This window comes from Podarcis erhardii (assembly GCF_964252035.2).
Source record: "Podarcis erhardii genome assembly, chromosome: 6".
In the NCBI taxonomy this organism is placed as follows: Eukaryota; Metazoa; Chordata; class Lepidosauria; order Squamata; family Lacertidae; genus Podarcis; species Podarcis erhardii.
Genome location: NC_138510.1, coordinates 15439673 through 15467040, shown reverse-complemented (window position 1 = coordinate 15467040; position 27368 = coordinate 15439673). Strand labels below are relative to the sequence as shown.

At 39.6% G+C, this 27368-nt stretch overlaps 1 protein-coding gene across 5 annotated transcripts in view; it reads left to right on the top strand.

Annotated features, from left to right (window-relative positions):
• The first annotated feature begins 7530 nt into the window (after positions 1-7530).
• SPO11 (SPO11 initiator of meiotic double strand breaks) overlaps positions 7531-27368 on the top strand; it is a 23976-nt gene continuing 4138 nt past the window's right edge. For 2 of the 5 annotated variants that reach the window (XM_081867972.1, XM_081867975.1), the window contains exons 1-10: positions 7531-7808; positions 12798-12911; positions 16622-16716; positions 18071-18137; positions 20531-20639; positions 22518-22604; positions 25834-25867; positions 26067-26176; positions 26295-26394; positions 27078-27115. In XM_081867972.1, the coding sequence (XP_081724098.1) occupies positions 7669-7808; positions 12798-12911; positions 16622-16716; positions 18071-18137; positions 20531-20639; positions 22518-22604; positions 25834-25867; positions 26067-26176; positions 26295-26394; positions 27078-27115 (894 nt within the window). In that variant the 5' untranslated portion in view covers positions 7531-7668. Of the gene's footprint in view, positions 7809-8667; positions 8794-12797; positions 12912-16621; positions 16717-18070; positions 18138-20530; positions 20640-22517; positions 22605-25833; positions 25868-26066; positions 26177-26294; positions 26395-27077; positions 27116-27368 lie in introns of those variants that run through there. The other 3 variants (XM_081867973.1, XM_081867974.1, XM_081867976.1) reach the window with 3 other exon arrangements.

Here is a 27368-nt window from a genome sequence, read left to right as displayed (position 1 = left end):
CATTTGAAGGACTTCACAGCATATTTGTCTGATGTGCTCGTTACACTGGCTATCTTTTTTGCAGGACAATCCAAGGCTAGATCTACACAGCTATAAAAAAATGCTCTGGAAAAACCCGTTGTAAAGCTCACAATGGAAATCATTGAGTTGCAGTTTCAGCTCTACAGCACCATCTGGTGTCACGGGTGTTATAACGTTTAAAACGTTGTAGTTTGACTAATATAGCTGAGTCCCAAATCCCAGCTTGGTAACAGTAGGGTGGAGTCACCACCACATCCTTAGACCTGTTTCTCATGCAGGGTTGGATGGAAGGTGGCTGGGCAGGCAGCAAATCTGGTTCAGTCCCTCCCTCTCCAAACCCCTGGAATACTCCATTTGGGGGCTTGCAAGTTCAGCTGGCAGAGTAGAAAGCTTCATGGTAGTGCAGTGACAAGTCATTCCGCGGGCAGGATGTGGTAGGTAGGACTGGGTGGAGTAACACCTCCACACAAACAAACCCCCCCATAGCGCAGCAAAAGGGGGGGGCATGGATTACAGTTTTATTTACCGATAAAATGAAACACACGGAGAGTCCCTTTGGAGCTAAAAAAGTGGGATTTAAAATATATTTTTATATTATAAATAAATGTTAAAGGAAAACATTGAGAGAGTGTGAAAAGCTTTCGTCGTATGTTGTATGGTAAAAATACAAGAACCTATTAGAGAACAAAACCCCATGGTGGCTATCACCATTAGAAGCATTGTCAGTAAAAAAAACTGTGGAAAAAGAATGGGCAACATATAGAGAATTGTTAATTGAGGAGGAGGAAAAGCAATTGAAAGTAAAAATGATATTTTTAGGCTGGATAAAGGAGCTGGTTTTGGTAAAGAACTTTCAAGATTGCAGAGAGAACTGTTGAGAAAAATCTGTCAAAAATGTATAAATTGGTGCCAGATTAGGAAACAAAAGATGAGTAAGTAAAATCTGTAACGATTCATTGGGCAAAAGATGTGGGACATAACATACAAATCACCTCATGGGAAAAGTTATGGAATAAAGATCTAAAACTTACTATTGTTGTTCGTTAAAAGAAAACATTATGAAAATGATGTATAGATGGTATCTGACTCCTACAAGACTTGCAAAAATGCATAAGAACACAACCAACATATTTTGGAAGTGTAAAGTTAAGGAGGGTACATTCTACCATATGTGTTGGACATGTAAAATAGCTAAGGCCTTCTGGGAAATGATTTACAATGAACTGAAAAAAATGTTCAAAATAACTTTCATTAAAAAACCAGAGGCCTTTTTATTAGGTTTAGCAGGAGAAAAAATACCAAAGGATAAAAAAGTATTGTTTTTATATGCAATGACAGTGACAAGAATATTATATGCCCACGGATGGAAAGAGGAAAGAGCCCCATTGAAAGAAGAATGGATATTGGAGATGATAGAATTTGCGGAGATGGCAAGATCAGGCACCAAGAGGACGATAAGTTTTGTAGAGAATGGTATAACTTTATTGAATACAGCAGGATTCACATAACGCTTGTAATTTAAATCAACAAAGGATAAAAATGGAGTATAACAAAGTTAGATAAAGTACAGTAATTAGAGGCAGTTAAAAGGGGAAGAATTCTGGAAGCCAGGGAGGGGTGGGAGAAAGTCCTGGGATTCAGGGAACCCCATACAGGTATTGATATGAATATGGTTTTGTGAAAATAAGTGTATATGTCTGTGTGTATATGTATAAGTGTGTGTGTTTAAATAAATTATGTTTTCTTTTTGAAAATTTGGGGAATTTTTTTTTAAAAAAGATAAGTGTGTGAAAAGCATGATGGCAGTTTCAAACACACACAAAAACAAGTTCCTGAAGGTTCTTTGTTGTTGAGACTAGATTTTGGTAGACTGCACGCTGAAAGGCACCTCACTGATACATATTTCAAAGTTTGCTTAGACTATATAACCTTAGGGACAAATTACATATGATCTGTGATCTCCCAAGAGGTTCTGTTCTTTTTTTATTAAAAAGCAGCACTTGTGCTGATTTGGATTGGCACTTTGGGAGGGATTAGCCCCTTTCCAAGTGCTATTTCCTTTTCTTAAATTGCTTATCCCATTAGCTGTGGTGGAGGAAAATATAGATATTTACATAATACAAGCCCTCTTCCTGCTCCACCCCATCATGGGTTATAGTAGCTTCAGGGTGATTTAAGTTGGGTTTCATTATGTTATGTACCCAATAGCCTAATGGGTCCCCCCCCTTCAAAATAGCATTAAAAATAAGAAATCTATATTGCCAGTTTGCAGCACTGAGGGTGCTATGGGTGTCAAGACAAAGTCAACCTGGAACAAAATTAATCCCCTAGAATAAAAATTTCTCCTTGGTGCAGTGAACCCCCAACAGTGTTGCGTAATGTTTCCCCCCCCCCCCCACATCAAGTTTGGCCCTTAATCACATGGCACAAGAGCCAAGGAAATAGGTATGTTCCCTAGCAAAGGGTAAAAGAAAACCAGCATTTGAGATCCTAACTAATTGTAGTGGTCATGTCTATGTGTGTATTTAGGTCAGTAGCAGCCACATAGTTACACATCACATTACATCATCACAGTCTTCATGGTCCCTCTAGGATGCTATGATTCCATGAATGTTTCATTCACCTTCTAAATGGAGCAGCCAGTGAAGTGGTGTTGGTCTAAACATCACATTTTACATTTCTTCTTTTCCTATATATTATCAAAAAAGTTCCTCCTAGTCTATGAAAATTTGTCTCCCATAATCCACTCTGTGAAGGGATGGGGGAGCTTTGAATGCAAGCCAATTATTTTAAATGGAGTCATTTCACACATTCAGTTTGGAGTCATATATTACTAGAGGAAGATAAATCATGCAATGTGCACAGCATGTGTGAGTGCGCCCACTGGTGGTTTTTAATATTTGTTTTCAGAGTTCAAAAATATGCACATGAAATAAATACTAAACATAACAAATAAAAATATCAGTTCTTTCCTAAAACCACATCATTCACATATACCGTAACATTCACTCAGAAGAACTGAAGCAGTTTACAACAATAAAGTTAAAATAAAATACAAAAGATACAAGCTTTAAAAACCATAAAACAATTTTGCAATTATATAAGTGTGATGAACACTTTATGATAGTTGCTTGGTGTTACAGTCTCCTATCTCATGCTAGAAAAAGTATGAATATCTTCAATGTTAGATTCCAAAGGTATTGTGACAGAGATTAGGCATAAGCTTCCTTCTCACTAAATAAAGGATCTGTTAGATTTATATGTGGCTGAAAGAGTCAAAACAAAGAACAATGGTCAGAAAATAAAATCCCTCTATTGTACTGGCCTGGCTGCCATGATACTAAATTACCTGCAGGTGTTTCTCATTCAAACGTTATGTAAGCTAAAAACGTATTGGATTTTATTCTTTAAGCAAGGCATGTCAAATCAGAAAGGATATGCCCTCTTTATGCTCTTTGCTGTGAATGACTTTTCATCTCCTATTTCTATACTAGAGGCCCTGTTCATTAAAAAAGATCAACATCTTTCCATGTAAGCAGCAGGTGATAGGTCTGGTTCCCATACTCAGCTCTTGTTCATAGTCAAATCTGCTGGTGCATAGAATACATTTTTCTTCAACATTTTCTCACAGCCATGAGAAACTGAGAAGTGATACAATAAGAGATCCAGAAAATTCTTGTTGCCAATTATATTGTCTTTCAACTACTTCACATTTCTATTAACACTCTGGTCAGTGACTGACATAAATTGATTCATTCATTCATTCTGTTAACAAAAGCAACTGGATTCCTATATGTTACCAAATTGCTATAATTTATTCCAGAGAGTTTCTTAGTAGGAAAATAACCTGTTCCTGTTAGAGGAAGTGAAATAGGTGGCAATATGTATTATCCAATAAGATTCTTTGGAAAAAACTAAACCCATAATTATGAATATAATAAATCTGAATGTTTTGTAACTATTGAACCAGTATAATGTGGAGTCAAAAGTTACTTTTTTAATGGATTATGAAATCATTATGAGCATAGTTAAAATTTTTAATGTGTGTAATTCACTGCATCACACGCTGCATGTGGAAGTAACCACTTGTCTTTAGAACATTAAATAATTAGCACAGAAGATGAAGATGATAAATTTGTTTGTACACTGAGGCATTTCATCTGATACAACATTGGTAGGCTATCCACATGTGTTTTTGTTTTTTAATGATAATACTTATAAGCACAACCTACATTTAATTGACTAATGTTGGGAACTTGCCAAATGGTGACCATTTCACTGAGAACATTCTGATACTTGAGTTTAGCTAGAAGGGCAATTTAAATACTAAATTATCATTATTTCTTTCAATAAGAGTAATGTAGGAAATGATATTCAATTTTGGAGTCAAGCCTAATTAAAGTGGATATTTGATGCTGCATTGAAATAAAAGGAGTCTTTAAAATATCTTACTATAGTGCACAATTTCATTTGCAAATGTTATTTAAAGTCCTGACATATACTTGTCAGCCTGTGTATCAAATAAACCTTGAAACACAGATGCTTGATATGGAGTTCTTAAAAAGAGCCACAGGGGTTTGCATAAGTATTTTCCATTTGATCTCAATATACCTGAAGGCAAAAAAAAGGTGTGTTATTTAAAAGGATTTGTTAATTCCCTCTTCTTTTGTTGTTTCTTTGATAATTGCACCAGTTTCTTTCATGTTGGAGCCTGAGGCTTTACTAAAATGAAAAACTTAGATTTGTGTTACCACTATCATGGTGGGCTAAATCTCAAATTTCATATAATTCAGTTGAGGCTAATTGGTGAAAACAATGTCGTGAACTTTATGTCCATGGTGTAGACCCAAAGGTAGAAATCAACAGGAAATTATTCTGCCCCTGCATGGCAAATTGCTGACAATCCTGTGGCATGGATCCAATGCTGCCCCCAAATTTCTATATATCATTGTAATTTTTGTGAAAGGAACTCAGGAATCCACTCTAAATTGGTTCACAGCATTTACAAAAATAGCAGGTTTTGCAGGTGGCAGCAGAGGCGAATTAGGGTAGCATGACTGGTTCGGCTGCACTGGGCACAGAGCCTCAAGGGTGCTGCAGGGGACACCACAACTATGACGTTGAATGGAAGGAGAGAGGCAGAGGGACACCAAATTTTGGTATTGCACAGGGCACCAATGAAATTTGAGACACCAAGATCTGTCACTGGTGTTAGATTACCGGTATGTCCTGGGAGACTAGGGTTAAAATCAGGACTCAAGACATGAAGCTCACCAGATAACCTTTGGCTAGTCACCTTGACCTCAATGCCCTTCTGCCCTACCTCTATCCAAGTGAACTTCAGCATTATACAGATAAGCTTTTGTGGCATTGCCTCACAGCAACTGCTGCTGGCCATTGCAAACACTAGCAAAGTTTTTAATGTGAGCAATTATTATGCCACATGGGGAGTATCAACTAAATTCTGTAACAACTTGCTAATTTTGTATTGGAAATCATGACATAAAGTCTGCTCTTGAACACAAATGTTCAAAACATAGCACCCAAAATTATTATGTGGGTAGGATTGTTTGCCTTTGTGGTTACTTTTTTTGAAGCTCTCCTTCACAAAGATTTTGTAGACAGTGATAACAACAACAAGAAAAAAGGAAAGTATCTTTTTCAAAAAGCTTCTGGACATTGTAAGCTCTAGTGATTTACTATACAGTACAACAAAATTAGGAGAATTATACAGTACTAACCCATGCACTGTATTTGAGCCACATGCATACACCTCTTGGGTCCTAGGCTAGATTCACCATATTTTGCTAAATACTATGTTGTCATGATTTGGGAGTTTCCCATTGTGAAGACTGGCCCCTTACTTTCCCCTGTATTTATCTACTTTATAGGCTGAGACTCTGCATATACCTCACATAGGTAAGTGTGCTTAGGATCACAGCATTAACATTTTCTGCACCCCTTGACATATTGGCTTTTTTCTTATCACAATTTAACATTCAATAGCAACTGGGATGTTCTCAGTTGCAGGACAACTGGGACCAGTGGTAGAATAAGTAAGCTTATGCCACTATACCGGTAATATGTATTTAATTATTGCAGGTGCCACAAGAATCTTACTTTTGCACCAACAGATGGGTCCCTTCCAATTCTACAATTCTATATGGTTATCCCTCTGGAAATAATGGTAGCCTAGTCGTCACAAAGAGCAGAAGGATGTCAGGGTTGCAAACAATTTAGGGCAGGGGCAATGCTTTCGCCCAGTTTAGTATGTGGGTTTTTTGGACTAGTTTTCACTTCATCGGATGCTTTAGTTGGCATTTATACATGGACAGAGGGATGGGAAATATGTGTGACAAATTTCGAGCAGCACCATCATCTTTAGTCTATATAATACTTTAATCCGGTGCTTTTTTCTGGGGTACACAGGGGTACGCATACCCCTAAACATTTTGTGAATCTTTGTACTTTTGTCCATTTACTGTATTTATTTTTCCCAATTTGAGCTACAAAATGGTGATTTTCTTGAGTCAAAATGAGAGTACAGTGGTACCTCGGGTTACATACGCTTCAGGTTACATACACTTCAGGTTACAGACTCTGCTAACCCAGAAATAGTGCTTCAGGTTAAGAACTTTGCTTCAGGATGAGAACAGAAATCGGGCTACAGCGGCATGGCGGGAGAAGGCCCCATTAGCTAAAGTGGTGCTTCAGGTTAAGAACAGTTTCAGTTTAAGAACGGACCTCCGGAACGAACTAAGTACTTAACCCGAGGTACCACTGTACACCTAAACATTTTTTAAGGAACAAAAGCACTGCTTCAATCTCAAGTTTTCCATAATAGGAGCTTTCTTGGGCTGCCCTAAACGGGGAATAAGCCCCATGGAATTCAGTAGGGTTTCCTATTAGGATTGTGCAGCTAGTAATAATCACCTCTCCCTCCTTTCCCCTGCTTGTATTTTTTCTAACACTAATACAAATCTGCTAAACAAGTCGTCCCTGGAGTTGACTTTCTGTTTATCTGTGGCCGAGGCAGATGGGAGACCGTTTTTAAAACAAAAACAAACAACGAAACCGTGACGTTTGTTGCCATCCAGTCAAAATTTTCCTCAGTAAATCATTTAGTGCAACAACTAGCAACCCTAGTATCTTTTATCTGTTTTATCTGTTTTTTTTATATTAAAAGCTGGGTACTCGTGGCAGCTTTCCCTCAGGAATTCTCTCGAAGCTTTATTTCCTCCCCAGTTGTTGTTGTTTTAAAAAAAGCATCCTCGTGGCAACTTTCCCCTCATAACCTCCCTCAGATCTTCATCCCTCCCTTCAACTCGGTGTATGTGTGTGTGTGTAAGAGAGAGAGGAGAGCCCGCCTATATCTCCTAATTTGATTGGTTGTCTGGCTCAGTCCTGCTGAAGACTGACACAAAACCGTCTTTGCTGGACAGGTGCGCGCGCTACCTCATTCTCTCCCCCCCAACCGCGCGCCAAAATATCTAGGAGAAGGCGGGAAAGACCGTTGGTTTTGCGCGCGAGCCTCTCCGCTTCAGGAACGCCACGAAAAAAGGATCAGCAGAGAGGGGCGAGCAACGAATACCTTCCCTTTAGATTTTTTTAGCCTTCCATTTAGTGCCTTCGCTCCATCTTTTAGCCATGACCTTCCCTGGAGAGACGAACTGGTCCTTGTTCACCTTATTGGACAAACACCGACTTTCACTTAGGGAAGCGGCTGGTGTAACACTTGGAAGCAGACATGGCCCCTTTGTGGCCAGCCAGAGCTGTGAGATCCCCAGGTAAAGACTCATAGAGTCAGGCAAGATGGAAAGCTGCTTCCACTGCGAGTACCACACAGACGCAGCAATCACCACCTCTCTCTGTGTAAAAAGTGCACCACATTAAACAAAGGAGAAAGAAGGTAGCCAGTGTTGTTGCCCACGTTCTCCTTCGTCCCTCAAAAGATCCCACAGAGCAGATACTTGGTAAAACAGTAACATGTGGTGCTTGCATATGCAAACAGTTCACTCCATCAATGAGGGCGACATCCATTGGATGGCCATTTCACAAAGGATTGAAAGAGATTTCTGATCTGTCATCACCTAATATGAAACTTATGCTCTGAAATGAGGGGCAACAGTCTGTGGTGAAACTGTACCCCAGCTACTAGCATGCAACTAGCTTTACTGTCTGGAAACTGCAGTTTACCTGTAGTACTTTTATGCTGTTTTACAACAAAGTATTTGGAGAGCAAATAATGTTTTTGTTTCACAGTCCTGTGATCCCAAAGAAGGTTGTAATTGAAACATGTTGGACCTAACCACTTGCATTTTTATACACTTAATGCTTCCTCTTTTCTAGTTCCAACAGTTGGGAGATATTAGAGTGGAGGATCTTTCCCTCAAAAGTACATTGAAATAATGAATGCTTGACTCTTCAGCTTAGTCCCAGTGGCAGCACCTACCCCACTGCCAGGCGTAACATGAATAAAAGATAACATTATTACCACAGAACTGCTTCTAAACTGTTACGTTCTGAGAATATGAAGTTGCTTTGGATATTTGGCATTACAAAGCTGAAAGTAAGCCCTGCCTACTGATAAAAGAAAGAGAGCTGCTGGGTTTTGTTTTGCCTCTTTGAGTATTATTGCAACTTGTTGCAAACCACCTGGAAGATTATTCCATTGAAAAACAGGATATCCATTTTCTAAACAAATTAATTGATGAATATTGGTCTTTCTAGCCCACAATTATCTCCTCCCCTGAGGAACCCTCCTCAAGATAAGTAGTGTAACAAGCTCATATTGCAAATAAAATTACAATAATAATGATCAATTAATTAATGAAATACAACCATCTAAGCTGGTGCCCATAATCTTGTGGAAGCATATTTGAAGGTTTAACTATGTGCTGTGTATAGAAGTATTTCGTTTTGTCCATCCTGCACCATGCATAATTTTACATAGCTTGAACTTCCCCCCTTACCTGCCTTTTTTCTAAACTAAAAAACCCCAGAAGTTGTAATCTTCCCTCACAGGGGAGTCCACAACTGTGGAACTGTTCAAGAACCACACATGATCTGTGCAGCCTGGGATGTGACTCGACAACTCCACCGGCAAAGGTCTGAGACTGGGAAAAATATACCTCCTGAGCCCACAGTCTAATAGACCATGGCTGAATTGAGAGTGGAAACAGGAACATCTAGAGTGCTCACATTCTTTCACATTAATTTCATCTATATATGTAGCAAACAACCTGGAATCACAGACTGATTTTCTAAGCTCTGAACCTATACATATTTAGTAGAATGTTCTTCTTGGGGGGTTTTCACCCAAAGGTCAATTGCAGGATACGTTATAATAACCAGATTCCCCCCCCACACACACAAATAAAATAGTGTGCTTCTGATGCTGTATGCATTTATCAAACTAATCCACTGGATATATTTAGCATAAGAAATTTGGCACTTTAATATCTTTGTCTTAAGCAACATATGGTTTTCCAAATTTAATTTAAAATAATTCTAATCTATGTGCATACTGTTCACTTAACACACACGCTATAGGATTAAATCTGTAACTTGGTTTGTTTGTTTTATTCCTGTTGTGAAATAATGATTTAAGTGCATTTCTATTTGTGCTGCCAAAAGAAAAAAGAAAGAAAGAATAATGTTCATGCTGTGACTTGTTGGAAATGAGCTGACAGGCTTTATCCTCATGTGATACATCTGCAGTGCCTTGCTGTTCCCAGCTTAGATTTCTCTGTAATTAATGCTGAGAGCTTTTTAAGTTGGCATGTTTGGCCAGTAATGTATCTTTTTCTTCTTAAAGGTTACTTCATCTTTAAGAAGTGGGAGCTAAAATTAAAGAAAGAACATATGTGATTTGTTCCAATGAGCATGCCATTCAAATCCTTCTCTTTCTCCTTTAAAGTACTCTCAACTTATGTTGGCCCCAAACAGCAGACAGTAAGCCTGAATGTGAAACCTGGATCTACCATTTGGCACTGCTCACTTACCCACACATTTTTAAAGATGAAACAAAAACCTATCTGGCTAAATTATCTGCCTTATACAGAACTATGATAAAATTCAATGCACATGGGTCATAAAAGATCATTGCAGCAACTGCAAAAACTGAAGGAATCAGAATTAATTTGGTAAAAAGTTACCAAGTTCCAGCTGGAACAAGAATCATTATTTAACTTTAAGAATTGGTGCATGAATTTGTTTCTACTTCTTCTTCTTCTTCTTCTTCTTCTTTCCTTTTGTGTTCTGTCTTTAAGATTTTCAATCTGCTTGCAGGGATGCCTTATTTTAATTGATTGCAAATAAGCCACTGGAATGGTGCATAAATGTGCTAAAGAAATAATAATACAATAATTAAAAGTACCCATAGGAAACATAGCAAATGAGCAGTGCTGATGACCCTTGTCTGTTGAATAAATGGAATCATCAAATAATCTTGTTCTGAAACTTTTCAACCTGGCACATTAACCATTTTTTAGAGAAAATATATCTGAAAGCTGAGGATTGTGTGGGCCTATATCCCGTCTTATTTTGATAAATGCTAGTTTTCTAACAAAACAAAAACATTTCCAGTTTCCTCCTTTGTAAGATTATGAGTAATATACAATCATCTTCAAAAAGCACTTAATACTATACTTCCTTAATAGAGAGGAAGCATATTATGAAGAGTGACTAGTGGGGTGCCACAGGGTTCTGTCTTGGGCCCGGTCTTATTCAACATCTTTATCAACGACTTGGATGATGGACTCAAGGGCATCCTGATCAAATTTGCAGATGACACCAAACTGGGAGGGGTGGCTAACACCCCAGAGGACAGGATCACACTTCAAAACGACCTTGACAGATTAGAGAACTGGGCCAAAACAAACAAGATGAATTTTAACAGGGAGAAATGTAAAGTATTGCACTTGGGCAAAAAAAATGAGAGGCACAAATACAAGATGGGTGACACCTGGCTTGAGAGCAGTACATGTGAAAAGGATCTAGGAGTCTTGGTTGACCACAAACTTGACATGAGCCAACAGTGTGACACGGCAGCTAAAAAAGCCAATGCAATTCTGGGCTGCATCAATAGTATAGCATCTAGATCAAGGGAAGTAATAGTGCCACTGTATTCTGCTCTGGTCAGACCTCACCTGGAGTACGGTGTCCAGTTCTGGGCACCACAGTTCAAGAAGGACACGGACAAACTGGAACGTGTCCAGAGGAGGGCAACCAAAATGGTCAAAGGCCTGGAAACGATGCCTTATGAGGAACGGCTAAGGGAGCTGGGCATGTTTAGCCTGGAGAAGAGGAGGTTAAGGGGTGATATGATAGCCATGTTCAAATATATAAAAGGATGTCACATAGAGGAGGGAGAAAGGTTGTTTTCTGCTGCTCCAGAGAAGCGGACACGGAACAATGGTTCCAAACTACAAGAAAGAAGATTCCACCTAAACATTAGAAAGAACTTCCTGACAGTAAGAGCTGTTCGACAGTGGAATTTGCTGCCAAGGAGTGTGGTGGAGTCTCCTTCCTTGGAGGTCTTTAAGCAGAGGCTTGACAACCATATGTCAGGAGTGCTCTGATGGTGTTTCCTGCTTGGCAGGGGGTTGGACTCGATGGCCCTTGTGGTCTCTTCCAACTCTATGATTCTATGAGTGTCTGAGGTTCACTGTGATATATATCATCAATGTGCTCCCATTTAAGAAAAGGACCACATTCTTATCCACAACTGAATGTGATCATCCAGAGTTAGAAGTTTATGGTCAGGATCCAAAGAACCACACAAGTATTTCTGTATGCCAAAAGGAACTTTGGACTTGTGTTCTTTGAACTTCAGCCAAACTCCCTTCTACCCCACCACCTCCACTCTCATGAAAAATCATTTTTTGAAACTGAGGAGAGTCTCTAAAGTGGTTTGTGATATGTAATGGGTGTGTACTTTCAAGTAAAAAAAAAAAAATCACTGAGCTAAAGGAAGTTATTGTGAGGGCCTAATGTAGGGTGTTTTGGGTTTTTTTTTTTTCCAGATCTCAGCTTATATATCTTGGGCTATGGATACAAGTTGTAGGTAGAGTTTTAACAAATTCATACAGCATCTATGAACTGGCAGCTCTGTATAACATACACAGCTCTACAGCTGGAGAGCAAGGGAGCTGATAAAATTAAGCAAAAATGTCCTTTTGTTTATGGGAGGTTCCGCACAATCTGCTATTTTGCTATATGGGGAACAACATTACAATACTACTGTTCTTAGTTCAGTTCATTGTACACTTTATCTCCCCCCGCCACACACACAATGTTGTTATCCTGCCAAAACCTACATATAATTAAAAACCACAGGCACTCATTCAAAGTGTCAGATCAAAAGGTTAATGTGCTATGGTAGAGAGGAAGTACTTATATTATACCCTTGAACATTTTTTGAAGTTTACAGCATTTGAAAACATGTTAAGTCAAACCCTAGCCAAAGTTAATATTACATCATTTGATTTAAAACATTAATCATAGTTTTAAAGCAGTTGATCCAAATGTTTGCCTGCTGTTTGAAAAGAAATATCATGAGAAGTGGTAGGCAGTGTACTTTCTAATGCTTGAAGTATACACACATGAAATAGCAAATTAAGATTTCTAGGGGTACTGAAACAAAAAAAGTAAAGTAAAATGTTTCTTGCAGCTTCATAAATCTAACATACTTAAGGCAGTTATGCATGTCAACATTGTAGACTTTGGAACTGGTATAGATGCAGTCTTTAATTCTATGTCATAACTTGTTTCAGCACTGAAGTTCTTAGAGCAATTGAAAATGTTATTGAAGATGTTATCACAAGTCTATCCAGAAATGAAGCACCCGTTCTCATATTAAATAACAGATCTAACTGGGGAAATATACAGTAGGTATATTCTACCGTGTGTGTGTGTGTGTGTGTGTAACAAATGTTGTTTGTTTGTTTATAACACTATATACTATCATCTTAATCACACCAGGTATTAAGGTGGTGTACTGCATAAAACAAATACAAAAACATTAACAACTTTTATTATTGCCTCTTCGTGTTTCATGAAACCCTGTGCCATGGTACAATGTTTTCCTGAAAAAAAATCTTCAACAAAATTGTACACTTATTCTTACAATCTGCTGTGTGTGGTTTTCAGTCAGTGCATGAACTGACAATCTGGCTAAAGGTCACCATGGCTTCAGTGAAAATCACAAATGCTACAGAGTTTTTTAAAAAGTCCCAAGAACAGGTCCCAACTGTGGGTGACAGTGGCGTAGCGTGGGGGGTGCCAGGGGTGCCGGCCGCACCGGGCGCAACTTGGGCAGGGGCGCACTCGCACTAGCAGCTCTCTGCCCCTACTAAAATCCACTGGTTAGGGAGCCCGCGCTCGCTCGGCTTGGCGAGGAGGTCGCAGAAGGGGGAGAGCAAAGCCTTCTGCCGCTGGCAAAAAAAGGAGAGGAAGCCGGGCGGGCGGGCGGGCTGGCTGGCTCGCGGGGGTCTGGCTGCGCCTGCTGCTGCCGTTGCCGCTGCTGCCGGGCTTTGACAGCTTGGCGAAGCGGAGGGAGAGGTAATTGCGTCTCTCTTTCCACTGGCCGCCTGGGTAGTGAGCCGAGCGGAGCAGGGAGTCTGGCGAGGGGGCGGGAAGAGACTTTCCCCCCTTTTTCCCCCCTCGCCTGGTCAAAAAGGAGAGCGGAGTCTCCTCAGGGTGCCCTCAGGCAGGGCAGGGCAAGGCAAGCAGAGCGAGGAGGAGAGAGAGGGGAAGGGGGGGGGAGCAGCCAGGAAACGACGCGGTGTGGAGGGGGAATCAATTAAGGAGAGAAGCCTCGCTGCTGCTGCTGCTTGGGAGAGTAAATTACTGTACTTGCCTTGCCCCGGGTTAGGGGGCGCAAATTATTTGCCTTGCCCCGGGTTGGGGGGCGCAAATTACTTGCCTTGCCCCGGGTGCTGATAACCCACGCTACGCCGCTGGTGGGTGATAATACAAGTTTTGAAGCATTAGAATCTTAGCAGACAGTGAGCAATAAATAAATAAATAAATTGTCTATACCTCTCAGTGGACTTGGGTAATATGGCACCCTGTGCAAGGTCAAAATTTGACACACCCACCCACGCCCTTGCGCTGCATTCCCAAAGATGGATAAGAGACTCTAGGACTCTGTCTCCTTCCCCAAACCCAGAGCCTAACTTACTGGGCTTTGAGAAGGCACCTCACTTGGCTTAGCACCCACTGTGTGCACACCCTAGAAAGTTGAGGAATTGGTAGAAGTAAATTAACAGTGCTGGACTGACATGGTTATTAACAATACCAAATTTCAAGCAGCCACGACTGCAGAACCATTCATAAATACAACCCACAGACATCAGAAAGAGAAAAAGGGACGGCCAATATATGTGGTATCTCATAAACTACAAAGTAATAGGGAAATCATGGGCTTCTGTTGAACAAGGATGTAACACTACACAGTGTGGTGTAGTAGTCTGTTTTGGAATAGGATCTGGGAGACCAGGGTTTAATTCCCCACTCAGCCATGAGGCTCACTAGGTCACCTTGGACCAGTCACTGCCTTTCAGTGTAACCTACCTCATAAGTTTTTTGTGGGAATTAAATGAGGAGGAGGAGCACCATGTACATCACCTTGAGCTCCTTGGAGGCAAGTTGGAGTATAAATGCAATCAATCAATGGAATCATTATCTGTTAGTGATGTTTTTGAATAGCTAATTACATATTTATAGCTGGTTGACAAGGATATCCCCAATAGCAACAGTTCCAGAGCAATTCATCTCAAGTTTTACATATATTGCATTGAGACACTTGAGAAATTAACTTGCAGCTGACTTAAATGTGTTGTTCCGTGATTAGTTATTTAATAGCAAACATGCATTGTATGCAGAAGGCTCCAAGGTTTGACTCTCCCAACAGGTTTTGCTTAGGAACCTTACACAGTAAACCAAAATAACTTCCTATGTAATAATTGTGTTGCTTAATCACAACATTCCACAACTGAATTGCAGATATGATTGTAAAGAAAGCATATTCGAAATATGACTTGTCTCAGATGTAGCCCATTTGGACTTTTTATATGCTAATTTAAACCATGAGATTAGATTGTGTGCAACTGGTCTAAAATTAGATCTATGTTTTGTATGGAAATACTTTCAGATATGACCTATGTACATCTTACCTGCTTTATTTAGATGATAGCTGACCTTTAGGTATTTTTCTAGGGGTAGAGCAAGATAAGAATGGAAATAGTCTGCAGAGAAAAGTCAGGTTTTTTTTCTGGATCATAGGCTTTTCTGTAGCTTTACAGTGCAGTGTCTTCTGCCACCTTAAGGACGTAAAAAGCAGTGCATTTAAAAAGTGAAAAAGCAGTCATGTCACATTTGCGCAACGAAACCAATATAACCTTTCCCTAATAATACCACTCCAAATTTCATTGTGATTATACATATCAACAATATGTTAATTATGATTGTTATTCATCAATGCTACACACATACCATGGCACACCAGATTTAGAAAATATAGTACAATATTCAGGATGGCAAATAATCATTGTGACCAAATTTCAAGTACATTATGTTGAAATAAATTATTTATTAGTCACATTTAGGATCTCAGGGCAGTTTACATGACTCTAGATTTTATTTATTCTAATTCCTTACCTAGATCTGACAATATGTCCGTTTATTTTAACCATGTGCAGTGCATTTATATAATTACAAGCAGGGAGTGCATGGGAATTTTTAGAAACCAAACAATATTGTGATTTTTAAATGGATTATTGAATTTTGTCGTTTTTGACTTATCACACCAAAAACAGGTGTGTTACTCCAAAGTCACATTTTAGTCCACTAATTTGATTCAAAGTGGTGCCTGACATCTAAACATCAACAAAAATACCCTTCCGCTCCGGAACCCTCTTCCCAATTTGGTCAAGAGACAGTCAAACCTATGCCAAAAAACAGGCAAAGTCATATCAAAATGACATTTCAGTCTACCACCATCAATTAAACGCTCCACTCTGGGAACTCTCATGCTGAGTTTCATGATGATATCTTGAGTGATGGCCTAACCTATGCCAAAAAAACAGGCATAGTCATGCCAAAGTCACGTTTTGGTCCGCCATCTTGATTCAAAATGGCCCCGGCACCAAAATGTCAATGTAGATCCTGCCCATCCTTACCTCAGGAACTTTCATGCCAAGCTTGGTGTCAATATATTCAGAGGCAAGCTGAATCTATGGCCAAAATCTGGGAAAGTCACACCAAAGTCAAGTTTTGGTTTACCATTTTGATTCAAATGGCACCCAGTGTCAAACAGCAAGAAAGTCTGCCATCCCACCCTATAAATCCTCTTGCTGAGTTTGGGGACAGTATTTTGGAAGGCGTACACACATAGAAAACAAATGAAAAACAGAGAGACAAACCCTTTTCTAAATTATAGAGTTGATTACACTCTTCCAAATCCATCTTCCTTTCCGATAGCATTTGACTTTTGCTTATCTGAATTCATGAAGCAACCCTCTTTTGTGTTAAACTTTACATAATAACACCAATTCTGAAAAGTAACATACAGCTGAACTGGTTTACACATCCACAGGTTTACAGATTCTGTAGGTTTGCAGATGACATCTACTGGTAATTGTACCACAAGGAAAATAAGAAGTGACTGTCCCAAATCAGCACCAAAATTTGGTAAGTTTAAGAAACTGAGCAATATACTAATTTATTTTATTTTAATGTAATATTCTGAAGTACAAAAAACATGTCTTTACATCTATCTATCTATCTATCTATCTATCTATCTATCTATCTTCAGCTTCAATACAGTATTATCAGTTAGTCAGTGATGCTAAAGCGACTTTCTCTGTACTGGGGTTACCAACTGGAAGCACATTTGAATCAGCAGGCCCTTCAGTGCCACTGAGGGAACTCCAACACAGCAAAAACTTTGAAACAAAGATCCCTCTCTGGGCTCAGAGAGAGAAGACTGCTTGTAACATCTGTAAATAGTGTGTTTATGTATAGTAGTGTGTGTTGGTTTTGGCCTAGTAAACTCTGCTAAATGGGTTTTCTGCAGTGAACTTAACCACTTGACTGAGCTTCCGCAGCACATATGTCCAACAATCCCAACAGATTCTTCTTTCAGATATCCCATTTTGTAATGTGTTGGAACAGTAGACACCAATATAATATTCAACTAAAACACTTTTCCTTTACTGTAAAACTATTCTGTATGTCCTTTGCTCAAAGTAACTTATGAATAATGTAGATGTGAATATATATATGTGTGTGTGTGTGTGTGTGTGTGTGTGTATTTATTTTTTGGGGGGGGAAGATGACCAGGAGTTGAATTCCCAATGGTTAAGGTATTTTTAGGCCACCCAGAAAACCCAAGATTATATTTTCCCAATAGAGCAAAGGTAGGGGACCTCCAGGCAAGTGGGCCAATTAGGCTCAGCAGGGGACTCAATTTAGCACAAAAGGCCATTTTCTCCAAACCACACCCACCTGGCCCACACCTGACTGTGAGATCTGATGTGGGGCAGGTAAAAGTACAACTGCAGGGAAACAATCAGGAGCCTTAAAGTGTACTGCCTTTTGTTCCTTGACAAACAAGGCTAGCTGTAAGATGAGCACCATACTAGCACTGAAACTAGATTGGACTCAGGGTAACTGATTAAAGGAAATATTTGAAAAAGGTTTGAACATTTTTTTCTACTACACATCAAAGCTTGGGACAGAAAGTTTATCTCATAGTAGGAATCATACTTAGTAGGAATAGTTTACCTCATAGTAGGAATCAGGCACTGAACAGAGTGGAATATTGGACTACAAAAGTCCTGTTCACCCTCAAGATTTCGATTTGAAAAAGAGGATACTTATAATTACAGCAAAGTACATTTTTCTAACCTTGCAGAAACTTCATTGATTAGTATATATCGACATAATGGTATAATACATTTTAAAATAAAAAGAGCACACCAATCTTTATTCAGAAACACTCAGATGGCTGGTAATATTTACTAGCTGTTATTTTATATTTCAGCTCTATTTCTTAAAATATTATCTATTATCTACAAGATGGTGCAGACAAACATTTATGCAACAAAAAGGTAATAATAACTTTGTATGTAACTGCAAAATTGAAATAACCATTTAAAATTAAAAATGTGATATAACAGATTTGGCACAGTATGTATAGGTGAAGTATTGTTATGATGCAAGCTGAGCTCAGGTTGAATGTTTTTAGCACTCAGCTGTTGCTTCAGCAACAATCAACCATAGACAAGGTCTTATATAGGAGCAGTAAACTCCACCTTTCCTGAAAAGTGCCTCTTCAGTTAAAGGGGCTTGGCTCACACCAGTGTGTTGACAGAGCAGGGGAGCTCTGGTTGTATTGGAGCTTCTGGAATGGAGTCCTCTGAGTCAGAGGACAGCAATACAACATCTTTGGGTTAAAGTGGCACAGTTGAGTGTCAAGACCCCGCAGCCACACCCTCGTTGGAAATAACTCACACAAGGACATGGATATTAGGTTTATGTTATTAGACAAATTTGGGCCACAACTTTATTGAAATTACAGAATGTGAACAGTACTGGCTTAGGCATTGATTGGACCTGACTATATCTGACTCCTGCCCAGTGTGCAGGAAGTCCAGTAAGGGTAACCCACCGGTAGGGGGAACCCTGTCAATGCGAACCAACTCAAGCTCCCCCTGGTGTTTCCATCGGGGTCGTGTCAAGGCCCTAGCCCCCAGCCGGGCTTCAGACTAGATCTACACCCCCGGATTCCTTTAATGGAATACCCTTAAGCATGGAGGGGCAGGTGATGGCCACACCTCCCCTCCCCCCACACAACGTCAAACAATGCCTAACCGCAACCCTAAAAGTTGTGACGATTGCTACGAAGTAGGCAAAAACCAAGTGGCCAGTGCCAATTTACCAAGTGGAAAAATTCCTACCAGGCCCCTCAGACAACCAAGGCGACCAACCAAAGTCCATAGCAAGGCCATTGCCTAACCTGCAAAATAGGGAGGGGGGGTTGAGGAAGCGAGCCAAAGAGGAAGCCCTCTGGCTCGCTCCTTGGTTTAAACAGCTCCAGCCACACACACCCAGCCAGTGGATTGGTTGACCAGGCTCTGACATGGCCGGGTTCCCCCAGGCAACAGGGGACAAGGTCCCCCGCTCCCGGTGGGGAGTGGGTGGCCACGCAGTCCACCGCAACTTCTCCCCACTGGGAAGTGGAGCAGATTTACCATAGGCACATCTTGTGGATGTGCTTTAGGATTGGCCCTGCATCCAGTTCCCCTTCGCACTTAAGTCTTGAATCTCATTTCCTGAGGAAGGAGAATCTGAATTTGGGTTAGTTATTTTATTTATTTATTAAATGTATAGACCACCCTTCATTCGAGGATCACGTGGCAGTTTACAATATAAAAACATAAAAATGCATAACATAGTCATAAACAAAAACAATACCACCCCCCACCCTGCCACACACAGTTTAAAATGACAAAGATTGTTTAATTAGCTAAAGGTGTGGGAGAAGATGAATGTTTTTGCCTGGTGTCTAAATATATATAATGAAGTATTTCAAACTTTTTAAATCTTTTAGAGCAAACAACTCAGAAACTACTTAATGTATGAGCACTGTGTCTGGACAGTGAAAAGTCATAGCACTTGTCATTTAATTTTGTAATCGAGCTTGAAATGTTGATTTAAAGGTTTCCTCATTCCCATTCTTCACAGCATATGCCATATTTTTCCATGTATAAGACAATGTTTTTTGCTGAAGTTTTTTAGTCAAACATTGGTGGTCGTTGTCTTATACATGGATGGTGAATGCCAGAACACGCTTGTGGGGTTAACACTTGCCTGTTGCAACACTTTCCACCTGGGGAGGGAGCTGGAGGAGGAGGAGCACCTTGTGGTCCCGATCCACAGGTGAGTCATAGTGGGGACTATGTGCCCAGGCCACCAGCACCTCCCCGGGTGCGCCTCCCCACCAGCTCCCCCCTGTTGCAGAGCCAGATTTGTGTGACTGCAAAAAGCGCAGCTGACTTGCAGTTGCTGAACACCCCAAGGTGGCTGCTTTCAGCTTGGCCAGAAAGAGCCCACCTCATGGGCAACTGGCAAGGCAGCCCTGAGGCAGCTCAGTAGCACGATCCCTTTCTGCAGGGCGGGTGAAGTAAGGGATGCCCCCCTTTCTTTGCTCAGATGCCCCTGAGCTGGTGGGCCATGCTCTGCTGTTAAAATATTGTTTTCTTAATTTTGGGTTCAAAAAAATTGGGCTCATCTTATACATGGGGACGTCTTATACATGGAAAGTACTTGTTTGGACCAAGGCTATGATTGTTGGATTGATATCAGTTTAGGAAGGCAGGTGGTAGAAGATAATATGCATGGTATTTAAGTACTTAGACTATATTCCCTATGTAACATCAATGTTTATGGTACTATTATTATTTCATTTATTTTTGAATGACAATATTTTGTATCTTGACAGAGATATATTTTACACTGATACAGCACATTTCGGTAACCAAAGAGTAGTGGACGACATTACCAATGACATTTCCTGTATGCTCAAGATCCCAAGAAGGAGTCTGCATATTGTTAAGTATCAAAAAAGTTTTATTACATGATCTGTGAAAATGTATCACATTTGGAAAAGTACAGCAAATTATTATCATTTGAAACTGTAGAAGGCACAAATAGGCCAAGAAAGTTATTGCACTGACTATTTCTAGCTGACGATGCCAATAAGGAGAGAAATAAGAAAGCTTGGTACATTGCTACAATCAAAAAATGCTTAATACCTCACCAATTAGTGTCTCAGTTCTGTTAGGAAAATTCCTAGGGCTCCTTCCTTGAAGTAGACTGCCAAAAGCCTCTAAGGAAAGAGGAGTCAGGTACACAAAGTAGGCTCAACAGAGAATTATAAATCATTAAGACAGCGCTGAATGGTCAGCCACAAGGCTATTGCCACAAGCATGTTCTGACAACAGTACATGCTCTCAGGCTCTTCTTATATACTCTTCTATCAGGTAAATACATGAAATCCTCTTGCCCATATCATTTATGCAACATTATTGGCTAAAGCAATGTGTGAACAGCTTGTGGATACACTACCTGGCCTTCCAATTGGACACACCATATTTGGAGTTGTTTTCCAGTTAGAAACTCCCGTTATCTTATTAAGATGTCATCCTCAATCATTCCTTTTCAGCAGGTTTTGGCTTGCATATTCTGTTACCTTTCCCTCCCAAACTTGTCCTTGGCAATTCTCCTTGTTTGTGCTAACTCCTTACCATTACATTCCAATATGTTTTCCTCCTCTTATCTGGCCAACTATTAGTCTCCTGTTAAAGAACATAGTTGCAAGGTTCTTGCTGCTTACGTACACTGCTTTGGACAAGCAGTTCTGACTCTAAGCATAGTCAGCAATTTTGATTTTAAATACTTCTATAATATTCATATCATTATACATGTTCTATATATCTAACGCAGTACACATATTTCTGACAGCTCAAGGCCCCCAGATTGTGAGCATCCCAAATATTTATAAGGAACAAAATTTGCAGTAGCTTCATTTATTCTTATTGACTTTTCTCTTTTGCAACTTTCATTGCTTTCTCATTGAACTGTTTAACTTCTCTAAAGCAAACACAGCATGACATCAGCATTCTTTGAATATTTGACAATGTCTGCTCTGTAATTATTCCAGATCTAGTGATTCAAGAGTTACCATACTTGTTCAATCATCTGATCACAGAAGTCATAGCTAACAAAAAATTATAATGTCTTTACGAAACTATTTTTATTATTCACACCTGTGTTCTGAATTGTATAAGCATTACTTTTATTTATTTCTACAGTATGCAACATTATTCTCTATTTCTGTGGTACACTGTAACCATTAAGGATGACAACAAAACATTTACTTATGGGCTCAGAAATACAAGTTTCATAGGCCTGTAAGACTCACCTCACATTTGAGATGGTATTACAGCTTCTAAATTTTTCTCCAGCTTTCATTTTAGTCCCCAACCTGTTCTACCTACCATTCTCATCAGTGCAGTGGTAGCTGCAAGACACAGGCGAGGAAAGTGAGGTCTTTCCCTCTGTCTGGTGGCAGCACTCCTCTAGGCTGCCAAGAAGACAGGTTGGTCTCTCTCCACTCACTCCCCTTGCCATACTTTCCTTTCTATGCTTAACATGTTGACATTGCAGTGGCCCTTGAAAAAACTACAGGGGCTGCTTGGGTGTCAGAAAATAGACAGTGAGTACCACTGCAACAATGGGCAGGAAGAAACCTTTCTCTTCCCACTTTGTGTTGTAGTGCCAACCCTGTAAGTGAGATGGCAGGATTTTGGGAAACCAGTTGTCAAAAGGGACTTGGAAAGTGAATGGAGTTCTACAGTAAGCAACTTATTTCCAAAATCAGATTGAGCCCAAAAACAGACAAGCTAATTCACATTTTTCCCCCACAGCTGTCTACCAGCAAAGGTTGCATTGCTGGTAATCTAAGTTATGTTGAAGAAGATGGTACAAAAGTGAATTGTAGCTGCAGTACAACAGTATGTATTACTAATTCCTTAGAATAATAGAATCATAGAATTTGTAGTGTTGGAAGGGAATAGTTTTGGTTAATTAATTTACATATATAAATAAATATGCAATTGAGGTTTTGCAGCTGAGCAAATAAAGGAGGTGATTTCAAATATTTGCAAAAGATAAATGATTGCTCAATGCATTTTGTATATTATAATATTTCCTCAAGAGTTGGGGAACTCCTATTTTTTCTCAGGAGTCCTAATATAGTATCCATATTTTAGTTTGCAATTGATGTTTGACAACAACTTAAGCAGCAGAGACTGTCTAAGAAAATGTTGGAGCAGTGTAAGAAAAGGGGTTAAAACCAATTGTTCCTTAGCTATTGCTTCTCTTAGAACCGTAACAGAATGCCTGTCCAAATCCATAAAATATTCAAAGATGTAGCAACGTGTTAATAGTAAACATATAAAATCTCAACACTTCATAAACCAATGTATGCTTTGAAGATGTTCTACTCTATATGTATAGATCAAGATCTTTTGGGAGAGAGAAATTAAATGATGACATTTTAATAAAGTTAATAACATTTATTCTAAATCCTTTTAAATTCCTGATGTCTTTTGAAAACATCCAGTATATATGAAAATACTATCAAATTATAAGGCCATGTTCAGATATAACACTAAACCTTGATTTCAGATATAATACTAAACCCATATAAAGAAATGAGATACGAAGCATTCCATCATGGCTAGAATCAAACTACTTTACTGTGGAATCCAAGTCTAGTAGGGGATCATTTGCACAAGCCATAGTTAGCCACAAACAACAATAAGAAGCCATTGGCAAATGATTGCTTGACAGGTTCAGATGAAATAGCAAACTATGATTTGCCAGAAATCAGGAACAGAAGTTTCTCCTCACCTTACACACAAAGGAGGAAAGCATATGCCCAGGGCACATGACTCGGGCAATACATGGTTCACATAGTTCAGAGGTTACTAAAACATGGATTAACACTGGCCACATTCACACATAACACTAAGCCAAACTGTGGCTTAGTGCAAATGAGCTGGCTTCCATAGAGGAGATTGCACCTGCTTTGCTCCTCCCCAGGCTTCATGGCTCAGTGCAGCAGGGCAACAAAGCCATCAACTGAACTGTAGATCATGCTTAAGGTCTCTCTTTCACCACAGTCTCAGGTCTGGATGACACATTAAGCCATCCTCTCTAGAAGCTAGTATGCTTGCACAGTCCCCACAATCCATACTTTATACAGTATTGTGACATGTGAACAGGGTCATGGACACAGAGTCAATGTTGAAATTTCCTTTTACTAAAGCTGTTACCTTTGACTAGAATACACTATTTATTTCTACAGTGGTACCTTGGATGTTGAACGGCTTGGCTCCTGAACAAATCAGTTCCCGAACGCCGCTAACCTGGAAGGGAGTGTTCCGGTTTGCAAACATTTTTCAGAAGCCAAACGTCCCCCGTGGCTTCCAATTGAGTACAGGAAGCTCTTGCAGCCAATAGGAAGCCACACCTTGGTTTTCGAATGGTTCTGGGAGTCAAACAGACTCCCGGAACAGATTAAGTTTGACAACCAAGGTACCACTGTATTAATGAAACATTTCAAAAATATTTAACAATACATATCAACAACAAACCATATATAATTTTTTTTCATTCACAAAAACATTTTTAAAAGACACAGTTCATCCAGAGTGGGCTTTTTCAGAAGTTCAATCACTGCCTTTTTCAAGAAGACCAGGACCACTTCCTCCCACAAAGATGCATTGGCCACACCATGGATCCACCCAGCCATACACAGTGGAGATGCTTTAATAAGTCAAGTGGTGCAAGTTAGGAGGGAATACATTACTTAAAAATAAGCTTCTCACTCAGAGACCCACATGCATTCAGTTCCCTAGTGCACACAATCTGGCCCATTCATTCCAATGGAGAAAAAATAACTATATGAGCAACGTAAGACATATTTCCTTTTCTAGGACTAAATATAAGGTTCCTTCAAGATTAATATTTCTCAGGGCAGTGTTTCCCAACCTTGGGCCTCCAGCTGTTTTTGGACTACAACTCCCATCATCCCTAGCTAGCAAGACCAGTGGTCAGGGATGATTGGAATTGTAGTTCAAAAACAGCTGGAGGCCCAAGGTTGGGAAACACTGTCTCAGGGTATCCTTATATTTTAGTATGTCCAGATGTTCTATCTTGAACACCTGCAATGATATAATGGTTAAACAGTAAGGCCACACACTTCAGCTTACAGTATATAGGTGTTTATGCCAATTTCTCCCCTCCCCCATCTCCTTCCCTGTTTCTTTCTCCATATGTTTGCCATATTGAGACAAATTCCAATATGAGATATGAAATGTTAATAACCTTTTCCATAACTCTGGAACTCATATCTCGCTTGAGTTGAATAATAGCTGAAAGGCAATAAAACAAATGGAAAATACAGCAGTTTAAAGTGTCTGTAAACATCTGTCATCAGGATGTTTAACGTTTGCCCTTTCTAGTGGCCATATGCAAATTTCAGCATAAAACAAAGTTATTATTTGGGAAGAGTGTTTTGGGCACATTGATTTCATGGTTAGAGTGTCAAACATGGACCTGGGAGACCAGGGTTTGAACCCCCAGTTGGCCACAGAGCTTGCTGGGTGACCTTGGGCTAGTCACTGTCTTCCCTCAGTCTAACCTACCTCACAGGGATGTTTTGGGAATTACATGAGAAGGGGGAGAACCATGCCCACTACCTTGAACTCTTTGGAGAAGAATAGTGGGATATAAATGCAATATGGGGTGTTAAGGGTGGGGTAGTACCTCTGATGGGGGAGACATTGTGCTCCTTCTGGAGCAGTTTGTCCACCTTTGGTCCCACCCTGCAGTCAGATCTCAACTGTGGCTCCTGGAAGCTGTCATCATGTAGCAGTGCTCAGGAATATCTTCAACCAACGAGCTAAACCAGTGAGGTAGGGATTTCCCCTGCATATGAAGATGGACTGGTAGATTGAGTGGACAAAACCAATAGTGGGTCCGAAAGTCAAGAAGGTTGTTTCTGCACGTGCAGTATCCATCAATACACATGGAGTCTATAAAGCAATTATTAATGTAGAAAACTATATTGGAAATTAACAGTTAAGGCCTTTAGATGATTTATTCCTGTTTCTGTTTATCTAATTATTAAATTCCATATCTTTATTTTTGGTACTTTGCCTTTTGTTGTTTTAGGTAGCCGTACCATCTAATGTAGAAGGAATGAGAAGTATCCTTTAAGGAAAACATCTATCTGTAGACTGGGAGAGGGTTTTTCTTCTAAAGAGAGACAAAGACCAATATAAAATTTGTACTTCTTTTTCTCTTTAAAATATTGGCTCTGATACTAAGTTATTTACTACAGTATTCAGCACTTAATTGTATGGCACAATGGAATCCCATCAATATTTGTGGCCTTAATTTTATAGATTTGATCACAGAAGCAAAATTTATTCTAATTGTTGAAAAAGATGCAACTTTTCAGAGACTGCTGGATGACAACTTCTGCAGTAAAATGTCCCCATGCATAATAATTACGGTATGTAGCTAACATTTTGTAACTCTGGAACTTATTTGACTGGTAGTGCAATGATTTCTCAATATATATTCAAAACATTGATAATTATATAAACTCTACTTAGCCATTATTTCCTTAGGGAAAAGGTGTGCCGGATGTCAACACAAGGCTTCTAGTCAGAAAGTTATGGGATACATGCCATGTGCCTATCTTTGCTCTCATGGATGGTGATCCACATGGTAAGTGTGAGAAATGGAAATGAAGATAGTCCTCCTCACCATATAATTTATAAAGATAGAGTAGTCTAAGAGCAGAATACTTTATGATAGAAACAGTTCTCTCAGTCTCATGGCTCCCTTGTAAAATGATGCTGGGAACACTTTCAGGAGAAAATTGGAATGAGATACTTAACATTTTCCCACCCAGCAACCTATCATCCCTCCCAAGCTTTCTTCTGAAAACAAAAGTGAACTTAGCTGCAGAAGCGGGCAGAGTTGGCAGCCTTCCAAGTGCCCCCTACCTGACATTGGCATGATTTCTGCAAAAGCAGAGTTAGGAACTCTGCCCTCCTGAAAAAAAATTGGGAAGGCAACATATCTATATATTCATAGCACTATTTTGGTATACAAAGATTTACAATTAGGATACATTGCTAAATCATACATTGATTTATTTTCACCTTTCAAAAAAAATGCAACCATGTATTCAAAACACCAATGGTGGCTCAATCCAAAATCATATCCAACATGCTGGGGAGGGGAGTTTAGATGAAGTGGAGATATATTTCTGCCCAGCCCAGAAGTGCTCCTCCAGTGGACTAATGCTATTGCCCCAACCAAAAGTGAAATGGGGCATTCTATGAACCAAATCTGCCCCCCAATAGGTATACCTCAATTTACATTTCATATCATCTTTATATTAGGTATTGAAATAATGTGTATCTACAAGTATGGTTCTGTGGTAAGTTTTTTACAACTTTAAATTCAAAATTCTGTTGCACCATTTCTAGCTAAAATGTGATATGGGAAAACTATTGCTGGTTTATTTAAGCAGGACTAATACGTTATTTCTTATTTTGGTCTACATTGTTTCTGGACCAAAGTCTTATATCTTTTGGGACTGCAGTTGATGGAAAATGTCAATTCAGTGTGTAGCAGCTGTGAAAAGGATGACACCCATGCTAGGAATTACAAAAGAAAGAATTGAAAATGAA